Source organism: Poecile atricapillus, chromosome Z (genome assembly GCF_030490865.1).
Source record: "Poecile atricapillus isolate bPoeAtr1 chromosome Z, bPoeAtr1.hap1, whole genome shotgun sequence".
NCBI classification, from domain to species: Eukaryota; Metazoa; Chordata; class Aves; order Passeriformes; family Paridae; genus Poecile; species Poecile atricapillus.
Genome location: NC_081289.1, coordinates 85,370,681 through 85,386,394, shown reverse-complemented (window position 1 = coordinate 85,386,394; position 15,714 = coordinate 85,370,681). Strand labels below are relative to the sequence as shown.

General features: G+C 34.8%; 1 protein-coding gene across 1 annotated transcript in view; it reads left to right on the top strand.

Moving 5' to 3' along the window:
• The window catches only part of TMC1 (transmembrane channel like 1), an 82,695-nt gene extending 70,715 nt beyond the window's left edge, over positions 1–11,980 (top strand). Inside the window, exons 14-21 of the mRNA XM_058826701.1 lie at positions 81–233; positions 1,575–1,703; positions 4,559–4,626; positions 6,143–6,382; positions 8,948–9,073; positions 10,617–10,695; positions 10,791–10,926; positions 11,715–11,980. Coding sequence (XP_058682684.1) covers positions 81–233; positions 1,575–1,703; positions 4,559–4,626; positions 6,143–6,382; positions 8,948–9,073; positions 10,617–10,695; positions 10,791–10,926; positions 11,715–11,980 — 1,197 coding nt within the window. The remainder of the gene's footprint in view (positions 1–80; positions 234–1,574; positions 1,704–4,558; positions 4,627–6,142; positions 6,383–8,947; positions 9,074–10,616; positions 10,696–10,790; positions 10,927–11,714) is intronic.
• The last annotated feature ends 3,734 nt before the right edge of the window (positions 11,981–15,714 follow it).

The window sequence follows — 15,714 nt, the reverse complement described above, 5'->3', positions numbered from 1 at the left end:
AATGGGAATTTTTGAATAGACAAAAGGTTGGTAACAGGCTCATGTTGACTTTTTCCCCCTCAATTTATTTCTTTCCTTAGTTGGAAGAAGAAAAGATAGTCAAATATAACATGACAATATGGGAAGCCAGTCTGTACAATGGTACGATTCCAGAGAATTCAACTGCTCCTCCAATACAGGTGGATCCTGCTGATGTCCCCAGAGGGCCATGCTGGGAAACAATGGTAGGACAGGTAATGAAGCTGCTTGGAGCTCATACTTGAAAATGGGTCATACAGTCTCGTACAGGATATGGTATCTAAATCCTCTTTATTTTGGCTAACAAGTGTCATTTACATGAGAAAGTGTGAGGAGAAGCAAATGTGTGACTTTCTCTTGAATAAAAGTTTTTAAAAAATTATTTTCTTTGAATCCTGTCTAACAGGAAATTCGTTCTTCTGTTAGTTGACAGAATTGAAAGCATTTCTTTTTCCCCTCTCCTTTCCTCTATCTATCCTCTTAATTTATCTTTCTGATGTCATCTTTGCCTTCCTTGTCTACTTATTTTGGAAAAATAAAGGTGTTATCTCAGAAGGGACATGTATGTAAGACAGCTCTTACAGCAGTATGCTTTTGAGAAGGCATCTCTGTCTTTAGCCAAGCAAAATAGTGCAAAAGAACAGTAAAAGTTTACTGGAAAATCTGCACAGATATTTTATTTGATTCCTATTTTTCTTATTCTCATTTATTCTTATTGACCCACCATCATAAAATGTGGTTTCCAAATAATTTTCTAACATACCCTTTCCCTCAATTTGATCCTACTACATTGCTGTTGATTTGTCCATGACAACAATTTCAATATTGAATCAATTTTGTTGTTCTTCCATCACCCTGACAATCTGTCCTCCTGAAAGAATAAACCACCATCAGGGAGCATATAGGCAGAAAAATCAGCCCTCTCTTCTCACTGATGCTAAATAAAATGCTGAGACTACCAAGAGCTCATAACTGAAATAATTTTACCCCTAATTTCATATCAGGGAAAGTAAGAGCTTTCTGGGCTGTTGGGGTAAGGCCTGTTATAACAGGCTTTAGTGAAACATAAAAAGCCTAAAATAAAAGTAGAGTCATGACTATTTGCATTAGGATTTTCTTCCTTCCTCTCTATCCACTGGACATTGAAACTACTTGAGAGAAGCCATTCACCATTGTTTGTTTGTTTCTTAATAGCCTTCTCAAATCAAAGGGATCAAAAGCAGTTTAAGATATCATCACAGATTTCTGTTATAGCAGTGATCTTGGCTAGAAGCCTTTCTCAGTTTAATCATGTTTAATCATACTCTGGAAGTTTCATCTGATAATATGAACACAAATTAGAACTCTAGATTATTATTTAATTCTAAATTAGAATTAGCTCTAGAAAATAAAGGGCAGTAGTTCTGGCACATTACAGACTCAGTGAATGTAGAAAGGTTGATTTTGGCCAAGCTGAAGCAGGATAAGCACAGTTACAGATCTAGTACAGTGTTTAATTATTATTGTAACTATTAACTGCTTAAATTTATTCTTAAAAGAGAATATTGCTCTGACAGGAATTTGTGCGCCTGACAGTCTCTGACATGATGACAACATACATAACAATTCTAATCGGCGATTTTTTGAGAGCTGTCTTTGTTAGGTTTTTCAATTACTGCTGGTGCTGGGACTTGGAGTATGGATTTGTAAGTATCTTATTTTAAATGTCTTTGCTATCCATCACTTCACAAGTAAGTAACAATGTTCATTTTGCTTTCAATGCTACAGAGTTAACTTTAGGTTAGATACACCAACTTCAAAATCCCTTGAAGTTAGTTTTTCTCGCATTTTGCTTATGCCCTAATATTTGCCTTCTTCTTTGGGCTTTGGTATCTTTAGGACTTCTTTAATTTATTTTATTTTGTAAGGGAAAATTTTATTTTTCTTGTGAGAACACACATTTACTATTTGACCATTTCACAGAATACAATCTCATTGATCGGATAGGGTCTTCTAGCACATAGTTCATGTGGAGAAAAATATGAAAAATCCTATTCTAGAAATATTACTATGTACACACACACACACACACACACACATATACATATATATATAATTGTTTTAGCTGATGTGAAGTTAGTAAGGCCCATAACATAAGCAGGCACAGAGCTCTTCACTTGGGAGTTGGGACTTCCAGTCTCACACTCACCTGATCCAGGTTAAATTTGCCAGCTACTTATGTTTTCAGGGATGTGATGCTGTTTTTCATCTTTCAAGTAGTGGTCATGGTATTGTTAAAGCTTGTAAAGCTCCTGAAGTACTTACTGAGTACTTACTCCTTTTGTACTTCCTGAGAAGTACAGAACAGAGCTATGTGATTTAAGGCTATCAAGGGTACACCTGCATAAGCAGCTATTGTAGCTGTTATTTTCACCTTCTTTCATTAAAATTTTGTCTTCATACATGTAGACATGTCTTGCATTGATAAGAACTGCATTTTGGGAAATCCCAGTTTTCTGGAGAAGATGAATGTTTTCAGGTTTTCTGTTAAAAACCTCTTGTTTCTGGTACAGCAATCTCATTGTGTCTTGCTGACTCCCATGAAATTTCAACATTATTTCTAGTTTTTACATTCTGCCTCAAACAGGACTAGTATAGGGGTGGAGACAAACACTACTAGTTAGTCAGGTTGTGTTCAAACAGGTAATAACAGTTTTGAAAGAACATCAAGAAAGAAGAAATACAACATCAAAATCAAATGGAGCAGTATGAATATAGCATGAACAGAGAAACTAACAACAACACACCTGCTTGTAGGAGATCCTGAAACCAGTTTATAATTGACATTTTTATTTGGCAGTATATAGGAATGTCTGTAATGGTCTGGTAAATTACGGTCCCCAGGTCCAGTAAACTTCCTGAAACAAAAGCTGGAAGTTGAAACTGGAAATCACTAAATTTCTGGAAACAGCTCAGCTGAAAACATTCCTTAGGAAGTAGCTATACCTATGTGTCTGTGGTTAGTGGTCATGAATATATATCCATTAATTACCAGCCTTTTGCTACAAGAAAAATATTTTTGATGATCAAAATAGGGAAGAATTCCAGAGATTAACTTGCATGTTGTGTGGGAAGACTTTTTTTATTTGTTTAATAATTGCATTTCAGATTTTTTTTATCTGTCATTGCTAGCACCAATGTTACATAAAGCAGTCATGCACCATTTGATTCTGTGTGATCTTATTAATATTTTGTTGCTTTTAACACTCTATCTTATACAGATCTCTTTAGCCATCTGTTTTTCAAGTGTAATATTAGTAATCTATTTAATTTTTTCCCTTATGTAAACAGATTCATAAATACATGTGACATAAAATATATCAATTCACTGGAAACATATATATATATATATATATATGTATGTATGTATGTATGTATGTATGTATACATATATGTGTGTGTGTGTGTGTGTGTGTGTGTGTGTGTGTGTGTGTATGTGCATAAAGTTGCACAGAAAGAGTGCAGGAACTTGAAATATTCCAAAAGCACAACACAGTACAAAAATTGTGGCTTTAATTGAAGATTTCAGTAGAATGACTGTCCTGTTTTGGCCATAAGGGAATTGTTATTTTTGCATCCCATGTTCCTCTTGCCCTCATCGATACAATTATTACCTGGGAGATATGCATTATTCATGTTTTTTTGTCCATCATTATGGCAAATTGTGCAAGACACCAGCTATTGTGTATAAATATATAAATAATATTTATAAATGTACAAATAACATATATGAAACAGATATTCAGGTATAAACAAGTAGTTTAAAATCACCAATTTCTTAGGAGAATGTTTTGATCTGGTACATATGAACGCAAATTAGCATGTGCTGCCTTTCTGTTGTTGCTTAAATTCAGTGTATTCTATGTTTATAAATGGAAATGTTCATAAATAATAAACTAGTAATTAAGGTAAAAGAAGAGATCAGCAAGTGATTAAAGATTTGAAAAAATAGAATGAAGGGTCAAGTTATAAGTTCAGAAATAAAAGACTAAACAATTTTTGTGGTATTTATGTGTCTACACTGGAAATAAAAATGTATGATAGAGGGCTTTCTTCAGCAAACAAAGACATAACGAGACTCCATGGCATTCTATAAGTTCTGAATCTTAAAGGAAAAATTAGAATCAACCACTCAAATTAGAAATAAGATCTTCATATTAAACAAAGAATATGATTGGCAACCTCAATCAATGTTGATAGGAAAACTTCAAAAGTGCAATAGCTAAAATACGAAAAAAAAGAAAAATAATGCTAGAGTTCAATTGTGTATTCAATCAACTAAATTACATTCATCACATTAAATTTTACTGTTGGTGCTGTACTGGAGGACACAATGTCTTGACATCAATTAGCCATTCAAATAGGAATTTTCTGTACTGTTGCTTTTAAATTTACCCAGTACCCAGAATGATTTGTAGTTCTCCACTAGTTTTCATCTACTCTAACTCATCTTAAAACCCTTTGTGCAACCTAATGAGAACACCCATATCATTTCTTTCAGCCATCATATTCTGAGTTTGATATAAGTGGAAATGTGCTGGGACTGATCTTTAACCAAGGCATGATCTGGTAGGTGGGGAAAAGCATGTTGTATCTGCAGGATGGTGGGATTTATCTGCATCTGAGAAGGACCTTTCTGAAATCCTGATCATGTCCCAGTTCTTTAATCTGATGGAAGTATATGCAATATATACCAAACTGTGGTACTCTGAAATCAGTTGGAGAAATTCAAAACTAATTATGGGCTGGGGTTATTGGACCACATGCATCAGGATTTTGCACTGAGTTGGTAAAACCAACCAGTAAAAATCTGCATAGGTTTATGCTGACTTCTTGCTGTAGTGTTTTGCTTTGAAATTTAGCCTTTCAGCATACTTTACTGTTCTTTTCCCATGTTCCTGAAAAAAAGACCTTAAAGCAAATGTATTTATCCTTATCTGTGCAATTAAATGAATGTGTAAACAATATTACTGTTGCAGCATTAGTCCTCAGATGTAGAGGAGAAAAGGTTTTCATTTATTTTTTGGACATTACATGGCTGGTAAAGAACACCAGCATGTAGAGTCCTCATTCAAGATGCTCAGTCTTCCTCAGGAACTGTTCTCTACAAGCACTGTTGACTTCTCAGTTTTTGCTAAGGCCTAATTTTTACATTTAATATGACTTGGCTGATCAGGCTTTTTGTATGGTAGAACTATCACTTCTGTAAAGCCCTTTATCTTTTTATTTAAGATACACGAAAAGAGGAAGAAGCTAAACTAATATAATAAAGCCTGTAATTTTTCTGTGCTCAGAAGATCTTTCCAACACTAATGTAAATATATTTCCTGTTTCTAAATAGAATGTCTGTGGCACTCAGGTGCAAAGCATCTTAGCTTGATCACCTTGTCACCTGACCACAGGGGCAAGGATTAAAGAGAAGCAGGTTCCTCATCTCTTGTATTCTGTACCATTTGGCCAGGAAAATGAATTTAGCTGCTCTTCAGTCAGCATGATACAAGAAACAAGGTGTGATAAAAATAAAAACTTGCCAACTATTTGGGTGTCATAACAATGTAACCATATATAATAAGGAAAAACTAAATATAACAGAAACAATAAACAGATTGTTGGCATGAAGCCCTAAATTACCCTGGCAACTGCAGTTAAAATAAATGTCACTGAAGCAAAAATATCCTTCCTAAAACATGTGCTATAATATCAATAAAAAATAACAAATTATGAATGAAATTATTTTGTTTATACCTAGCTGTAGGAATTGGTAATAACTTCTTTTATGGTTATCGTATTCTACACAACACAAGCAAGATGCTACCTGGAAAAATTGAAAGTGAATAACTTTTCACCAAGTCATCATTTAATATGCAGAGAAAGAGGAATGTGAAACAAAAAGTTCATACAGATAGTTCTCTTCATACACCTTCAACATTTTTAAAAAAGAGTTAAAAAAACCCATAAAGTTTGCTACATGGATTTCTGAGTGCACAGTGTGCAAAATACATTGATGGAGGGAATGTGTGGCATTATAGAATATAGAAGTTTTATAATATAGTGGTTATTTTTTTTTTATTTGCTTCACTTCTAGGATGGGATCGTTTTATGCTCCATGCCTCCCAGCAATCAACGTGTTTCGCCTCCACACGTCGATGTACCTGCAGTGCTGGGCAGTGATGTGCTGCAATGTCCCCCAAGAACGGGTCTTCAAGGCTTCCAGATCCAATAACTTCTACATGGCCATGCTGCTTTTCATCCTCTTTCTCTCCACACTGCCTGCTGTGTACACCATTGTTTCCATCCCACCATCTTTTGACTGTGGCCCTTTCAGGTTGTCTGCATTTTACGTCCATCTTTTGCAATTGTTGTAATGATCTGCTTCTGCACATCACAGTGAACGTTGCAGTAATGAAAAAGTACCTCTATAATTAACACCTGATATGTTGAGTGTTTAATTGTGATGTATTTCTCATTGTGGATAATTCCCAAAGCTGGAATCCTGGACAAGTGGCTGATTCTTTAGAAAGATTTATCTGAGATGTAGAATAGAAAATATTTTCTTTTTGTCAAATTCAATAGAAAAAAAAAATATCATTACAGCTGCACTAAAGAAAAATGATTTTTAAGGAGTAGAGCAGTGACCAGTTGTGCTTTTAAGAGATTGCTTTCAGGAAATGTCTATATGGCCTGTAGGAAGGGCAGATCAGAATGTGTGAGGGTGTGATAAATATACTGTGGCTCAGTCTTTGAATGTCATGACTCTCTCCAGTTCACAGAATTTCATGTCTCTGTACTACCACTGTGAATCTGAATTTGTGTCTGAAGTCTTCAAGGCCTCCATAGTCATTGATCTTTTCTAAACACCTAGGCCTGCCCTGCAAACACATCTTGCACTAAAGGTAGTTTAGACTTTGCCACACTTTCTCTTTTTGTGTGCAGTACCTGGAAAGTCTAGGATAATTTTCATCATCTTTACCTGCCAGGTAGCATGAGATACAAGTATATGACTTTTATCACATAGCAACAGACAAGAAATTAAAAATTTTAAAAGTCCCTAGCCCTTGTTATTGAGCAAAAATATTAGCCATGCAAGAGTAGGAGAATGGTAGAAGAGACATTCTGTTTGCATTGAAGGGTTTAAATAATACATTACTCTTGTGAGTAAAACTACATCTGTATGATCCCCAGTGCAGTTTGTAAAGGAGCAAAAGTCTCTCCACATTAAATTTGGCTAAAGGCAAAATGACAGAGATTGTCATCACGAAAATCATAGGTAGAATGAGTCGGAAGTCATAGGTAGAATACAAGGAAGACTCACATGACATGACAAAAATTCTGATGAGACAGAAAATTGCTTGAATTTACAGAAGAATTTATATCAAAACAGGAGATATAAATGAAGATTTTTTTTTTTTTTGAATCCTAGCAAAAACATATGGAGGGAAATACTTGAGGTCAGTTCTGAGTAGCAGCAGTTATTGAATTGGGTATTAACTAAATGGTGAGATCTTCAAAATGAGAAAGATGATGTTTGCCACTTTTTCTCTGTCATGTACAGAGATACGTTGTTCTTCATCAAAAAGTGAAACCTTCAATGTAGCTTCCAATGGGGAGCACTTCAGACTGATGAAAGTTCATTCAGCCGCAGCATAGGTAACATTTGAATATGAATGCTACATTTGAACAGCCAGTGAATAAATACTGGTAGAGTATGCCTCTACGTTTGAAAAACACATTTTCCTCTTGGCAACAAAGTGTCCCATCCTTTTTGAAATTCATGAATCTTCTGGGGTTTCATTTTTTGTTTGTTTTTGTTCCCCCCTTTATGTTTTTGTTTGTTTAATTTTAGTTCATTCATTAAAGCAACATACACAATTCACCAGAGACCTGTGAGGAGTGGGGAAGATGGGACAGAATTATCAATATTGCAGTATCCAATATGCACTTTGTGCGCACTGGAGAGCATAAGGAAAGCAGAGGTTGGAATTTTTCATCTATTTTGAGTGGATAAGACAACTAGAGAGAAAGAACAAGTCTGAAGAATTCTGCCTCCAAAATTTTTGTATTACTTGAAAGGGTGCAAACATTGACAATGAGTTAAGAAAAAGACCCATTTGTAAGAAATTCTTTACCATAACTGAAAAGCAGTGACAGGAAATGTCAATGACTGGACAATCAGGTGGCAATTTGGTGACAATTCCTACAGCTTATTAAAACTGCTAATTAGAATTGATACACAGAGGCCCATTTTGCCAGTCTTGTCTCGGTTAAAAATTACAAACTTCTGGGCCATGAGGCACAGAAGGCAAGATAAACAGAAAGGGGTTTTTAGAACATCTATTGATACACTTCTGAAGGAAAATAGTCTAGGAAGAAAATAACTTTCTAAATAAGTTGGAGCAATTACATGTAGAGGTGACTAGATTGCTGCAACAACAAAAATATCCTGAAACACAACCACTGACTTGTGTAGCACTGATACACACCAAAGAGAGAGGAGAATTTGGCTTAACAAAATGCAATTGCAAGTGGACCACTTTTTTCTCGTCAAACATAAAATAACAGGATTGAATTTTCCTGCCATGTATTCATAGATCACAAATAATGCTTCATTTGTTGGTTGATGGTATAGAGTTCACAACTCATACACTGATTCACTGAGGAGTAATTTGGGTGGTAACCTGGCAAATTCTATTAGCATACAATGAGAATTTTGGTGTCTGTTTCCCTCCTTGGAATACATAAATACTACTTTAGACAATATCCCCTTCAGTGTACAGTTTTAATAATGTTAACATACCATATATTATCCTTTTTCCAGGTTGGACATGATGTGATTAGCTTATATATTTATAATATTTGTATGTGATACATTGTCAACTTTTCTGTTTAATAGTGGGAAGACTAGAATGTTTGAAGTCATATCAGAAACTCTGGAGCATGACTTCCCTTCCTGGTTTGGGAAGGTATTTGGTTATGCCACTAACCCTGGACTTGTCCTACCCTTTATATTGCTGATGGTGTACGTATAGAATTTTAACTCTATGCTTGCTCTATCTAAGATCTGCTAAGATTCTTTCACTCTGAATCATCACTGAATATCTGAGAAAGGTAGTGCTGGTTGTCCAGTGATGAGTGACTTGAATAATTAATGAGTCTTTTCTTTGAGCATACTTAATGTGTGTGTGCAGAAAGGTTGATATCTTTTTTGTTCAATGGCTTTCTTTTTGGTTTAGTTATACTTTTAAAAAATGTTCCTGCCATGAAAGATAGAAAACTATCACCATACAAAAGGCCCATAGGGAATCTGTAATGCTATGACATTGATCAGCTTGTCCAGTATGCAGAACAGCACATCATAAATCCTTAGCATGTTCATTAGAAACATGAACACCATGAAGCAGAGTTAATCTCAGTAACTTTCAGTGAATCTGCTATTCAGTGCCTTTAATTGATAAAGACCGTACTTAATATTATTGGGACAGGAGTGTGAGACATGGTTTTGGAGAATTTGTGAAACAAGGCTAGTAGAGGTTTTTGTGAGTGGCTCAGTAACTGGTAAAGAAAAATGACCCTGGAATACTTGTTCTTAGAGATTGTGTTGAGTCCTGTTTTATCAATGCATTTTAACCTGCTTGATTAGGTTATTATATAGGGTTATTTAGCTTACTGCTGAACTAAAAGTTAACTCTATACGGAGGTAAGATGGGATTTGACTTTGCATTGCAGAACTGCAAGTAAATGTAGGGAAGATTGTAGAACTCAATAGAAATTATGAAAGGATTTTATATGAGCAATATGAAATATTGAGATGAAATTTTGCCAAGGTTGACTTAACGCCATATTCTATTTTAACCCTTAGTTATAAAGGGCAGAAGGACACTAGAAATTAATAGAAGAAAAAAAAAAGGAGGAAAAATGCAAGGCAAAATCAAGCAAGGCAAAGGAAACAGTACATGCTGATTAAATATTTGCTGCTTATGTCAACTAAAGACTTCATAGCAGATTTTTTGTTATTAAATCAGGATAGTGAAAATTACTAATTTTATAGAGTTGTCACAATAGTAATTCTATACACTTAAGGAAATTTTCTTATGTTTTTTCTTAGTAGAAGAAGGAAGTAATAATTTAAAAAAAAGGAATATTATTTTGATTGTTTTCTTGACAGTATTTAAGATTGCTTACTATATTTGTTTGAAAGCTTTAATTAATATGATTTATTCATTTTAAAGGTATGTCATGCAACTTTTATTCCATAGAAGTCACTTAACAGTTAAGCACTACTTAATGAAACATCTTTCTTAAATATTATAAGACTGAATGTAGAATATTAATAGATAAAACAATTTCTTTCATTTCCTCCCCCCCCCGACATAAAAGTGCCTTCTTCATAATGTAAAGAAGCACTTTGTTCATTGTCAAAATATTAGTACTGATTAAGCACATTAAATGAGAAAAAGATACAGGCCTTATATTATCACAACTGTAATGGTTGCTAAAGGAATGGTCTGAGCCTTTATATTTATATAATTGTCTAACAAGAAACTATTATTTTTTAAATTTAGCCTGAGCATTTATTATCTCAACGCAACATCCAAATCCTACAAGGAAGCAAACTTGGAACTTAAAAAGAAGTTACAAAGTGTAAGAATAGAGAATTATTTATTTTTTGCATTTTACTAAATATTACAGAGACTGTTCGGATCACTGAAAGATGCCTTCTCTTTCCCTATCATTAGCAAGCAGAAGAAAATAAAAGAAGAAATAAACAAAAGGCACAAAAATCAAATGAACAAGAGGAAAATCCATTTGAGACAGAACCACCACCAGCAAAGCCTAAAGGAGACAAGCAAGATGAATCCACTCCAAACAAAGGTAAGAATTGGTTTGAATGTCTCATGATGAGGAATTCATGTATGTGTGATCCTAGTCTTCCTCACTGCCTTGACTTGTTCCACTGCTATAATGTCCTGAAACATCTTTACAATACTGAATCACAGCTACTAAGTTCACATTTCTGTCTTTTGCTTGTTTGAGAAATATTGCAACATTATTCCACACCTGGCAGCACCAAAGTAAAAAGCTGAACTATAATGAACTGAAAGTCACAGTCCTGCTGAAAAAATGCAATTAAAACCTGATCTGAGTGTTAATAATCCCTCTTATCTATCACTCAGCAGTCAAAGTCTAAATCTTTTACCCTTCAGTTGCTTTTTATTGACCCAGAAATAAGCAGAAAAGTATTTGTCACCCGTGCTGGGTTCACCTAGGGAAGGTGTAGTGGGAACACAGTAAGCAACTCTTATCAGAAAACCTGGCTGGGGGAGGTGGATGTCAGTCTGTCCTAAGGGATTTTGCTGGTTGTTTCCTTTCCCTCATCGTGCACGCATGCCCTACAGCCACTAAAAGCCTAGGAGGGAAACCCAGGTGACAGATGACTGTCTTTGCCAGAGCCATGTAATTGTCATGTCATAGGAGACTTACAGGAAAAGATGGGTGGAAAATACAACACAATGAAGATGCATTACCCCAGGTCTGAGCAGGGGAGGCCCAGACTTTCTACTCTGACCTCTAGGACAGTCAGGCAGCTGCTGGATTTCCCTGTCAGAGAGCTTTGGAATTTCATGATCATTTGTTAATTTTGTCCTCCAAACACATTTCAGACAGCAAGAAAGGACAGGATGGCAATGGATCAAAGAAAGACCAGCCACAAGAAGCCAGCTCCTCTCAGACGCTCCAGCATCCTGGCCCTGTCCTGAATGGCCACTATCCTCCACAGAGCCGAGGAGGAAACTTTCCTCCACCATCCATAGCTGTCACAAGGCCACCAGGGCCCAGGAGGCCTGGGGTGCCAGGCTATCCACCTGGAAATCCATGCCTCCCAGGGATGCATCCAGGAATGCCCAGGGGCCCTCCCATGTACAGATAAGGAGCCTTAAGAATAGTATAATGTGACACTGAAGGACGTTGTCCTAAACCCAAACACACTCCTGTAAAGGCAGAACCTCCCAATGTTTGTTGTAAATCTTCACTTGCATGGAAGTAACCCATGTTACTTTTGACTGACATGTTACCCATGTCAGTTTTCTGCAGCATGGGAGCTTCAGAAGAAAACATAGCATACACCTTCTCATGTTTATAGGCTTTGTGAAAATGTGTTGTCTGTATCAATAAATTGCTAAAATTGCATATTTTTATTGGGGATACTTATTAGAAGAGTGGAAAACAATTTGTACTCAGTTGACTTTCCTTAAACGCTTGAAATTTTGTCCCTAATACCTTTTCCTTAGAATAATATTTCACTGAAAACACTGCTGTGTATAAAGTTTATGAGAATCAGTAAAACCCTGCATATGTCTTGTCCTCTGCAGGTCAGATGTGCTTAGCCAAAGATTTCAGACTATACATGGGACAGCTAGGACCAAAACTAGGGAAAGCTGCACCATTCCATCTAAAGTCTCTGTAGAAGTGTTAAAAAGGAAAAAGAGAAGCAGTAGTTTACCTGTAACTATGAAGAAAATTTAACCCCTGTTACACTACCACTTTCAGCAAGTAATAGTTTTATCACATTCTTAAAGGCTAAAAAGAAATTTAAAACATCAGAACGGTAAAGGAATATCTCCTGTGCAGGAAAACATTATTTGGGGAATAGAGGTAAGACAATAATTGATTTATTTCTCCTAAATGCCCTAGTGATATAGAGACACTTCGTATTGGGTAAGAATATGTACTGCACAATCTTCTCTGTGAGTTTAAGACTGGATACTTGTATTATTCTCTGTGTAGTCCAAAGTGTAATAGTTTATTTGTTTGACAAGTCTTGTGGAAACACAGGATAGATATAAACCCAGGGCCAAGTTAATGTTACCTAATCCAATGAAACAGGTTGGTTTTTTTGTTCTGATTTATTTTCTTTTTCATAATATTGGTCTTAATAATTATTTTAAGGCTCACAAGCTTAATATCAACAAAATTAAACAACTTACTGTCTTGCAAAAAAATAAATGTAATTCCATTCAGGCCCTTCTGTATAACAGATTAATTTTGTATACTAGAAAATCTTAATTATTCTAGTAAAAAACTAATCTGTGACATCACAAAACAACCTCCACCTAATTAAATTTTGGATCTTATTAAAAAGCTCACAAAACCCCCCAGCATAGTCTATGTATCCCCATAAACCACAGTGATCCAGATACAACTTTCAGCTCAAGCAGTCTTTAAATCACTAGCCTTATCTCCAGCTGGGGTGCTGTGAGTCTTATATTTTAAGTTAGAAAACTTACAGAGAAGTTCAGCGTAAGTTGTTTCATCTTTCTCCCTCATCTATGAACTTCAGACTCATGGAAAAAGTATGAATTCAAACTGTTTATTACTTAGTAAATTTTCAACAGGATTAATTTTTAAGCTGCACGTGTCTCTAGCCCAGAAACAAAAGATTGTCAGTTGTCTTACTGAAGCTAAGCGTGGGACCCGGTATGGTAATGTTTTCATACTTTCAACAAAAATGTTGCATTCTGGGCTTGTAGGAAGATATTGATTTACACAGAGATTTTAGTTCATTGTTTGTTAGCATTTCATAATAAGAAAATTCTGGATATTCCTCAGAAAATAAATGATTTTTTATAGGAAAGGTGAAGAAACTGAGTTTAAAGATATTTTATATCTTGGTGATTTTTTCAAGAAGTGTTGGAGTAAATTAGAGTTGTAAAGTACTTTTGATGCAGTTTAGTTCCCTAAAATGTAGAGCAATGTTTATATCACGTATACAGACCTTAATAAGGAATCCTTGATCTGTCAGGAGTGAAAATTCTCTGTTAATGTTAAAGGCTTTCTCATTGTTAATGAGTTCAGTGGGATTTATTCTGTGGGATTTATTCTGTGGGATTCCTTTACATTGTGAACAGAAGAGAGACACAGCAAAGAATCCACCAGCTGAAATTGTCCTGGGGAGTTTTCTGTTAGGTCTGTACACTACTCTGATTCTCAGCAAGATAAGCATGTAATAGCCAATATGAATAACAATAGCAAATCTAGATGTTGTTCATCAGGATGATGTGAATGAAAAGGAGATATTTATTTTTATTCTTTGGTACTTGCAAGTAGAGGTATTTCATCTCTCTATTTTGTGACTCTTTGATTTCAGTACAGCATGGAAATACTGCTAATGTTAGGATGCAAAAACACTACCGGTGTCATATTTGGATGTAAACATCCTCTGTGAAGTATTTGCTTGTACTTACATTATTAGAAGGTTTTAGATTAGTGTAAAAAGCTGAAAGATATTCCAAATTAATAATTCAAGGAAGAAATAAATATAATCTCCATAGGTGTTTGGGGAACAACTGAATGTAATGATCTGCACTTAAAAGGTTGGACTATTTTATTCTGTTTAGTATGAAAATTTAAAGAAGGTATCTAGTATATGACATCAGAATATTTTGCTTTCTTTTGAGATATAATATCTCATTTGCAGTGCATAGTCATAGGAAGTTATGAATCACATCTGTTGGAGTTTTAGAAAAATAATAAAAAATAGCATTGCACACTTTGAGGCTTCTTCTGGTCATTGACTTTTTGTTGAAATGTTTTATGCATTTTTACATAATAGTCTCTGCTCTTAATATTACAGGTATGTAAATTTTCAAAAATATTGGTGATTTAGTTTGGAAATTACAAAATGAAAGAGAATTTCCAATACCTGTGGTTGATTTTCCACTTTGATCCATTCTTATATGTGCGCAGTGGTATTATCCGCAACTAATGATATGTTCAGTAAATAATGTTCATCACTTATCATTTGACTCCTTTCTCTGTGCCCTTGCCAACTCTCCACAGTTGTGGAGAGTTTTAATATTTCACATTCTTAATCCATTGTGAAAAACTTAATAAAAAAATAGATCAAGAACATTTTTTTCATCTCTTTTTGGAAATAGATAAGAAAAAAATCCATTTTGTAATTTGATGACAATAATAGCTATAACTAATTGTCTCAAAATATTGCATCTGTTATAACAGTTATATTGGAAATATTTAATTTCCATAATTCTTGGAGCCAATAGTTTTCAATCAGTAGCAATTTTAGCCACCAAAACTCCATTTTAAAATATTGAACTTTCTGACTACAAAACATTGCACAGTTATCTCAAGTGATCAGTCTGCAAGCTAAAAATTATTTTATTAAATGAGCTATCCAAAAGAGACAGAAGTGGCTAGCAGAAGACTGGGACAATTAGGTTGCATCACTGATAGGGAATGAGTCTTGGGTTTTTACACATAAATAAATAAAAATAATTTTTTTTAAGACCTGAAAAAATTAGTAGAAGAAAGATAAAAAGGTGATATGCAATAATAATTACAGGAAACAAAATCTTCTAAAATAATTTGATAAGTTCTCAAAGTATGAAGGCCAGTTTTTGAGCAAAATACCAATAACCTCTCGAAAGATGATATCAATCTAAACCATAACTTATATAAAGAAACAATCTGATCCTGGTGTGAAAATAGGTAACAAAATTTCATTGTAATTAACTTGGGATTAATTTCTTCCTAGATGCAAATAAATGTGATATTCCAAAACCTTTTTTTATTATATCACCTAAGATGTGCTCTGTAGATAGAGCCATGGGTTCAGATATTTGGGACAAAAGATAATTTTAGAAA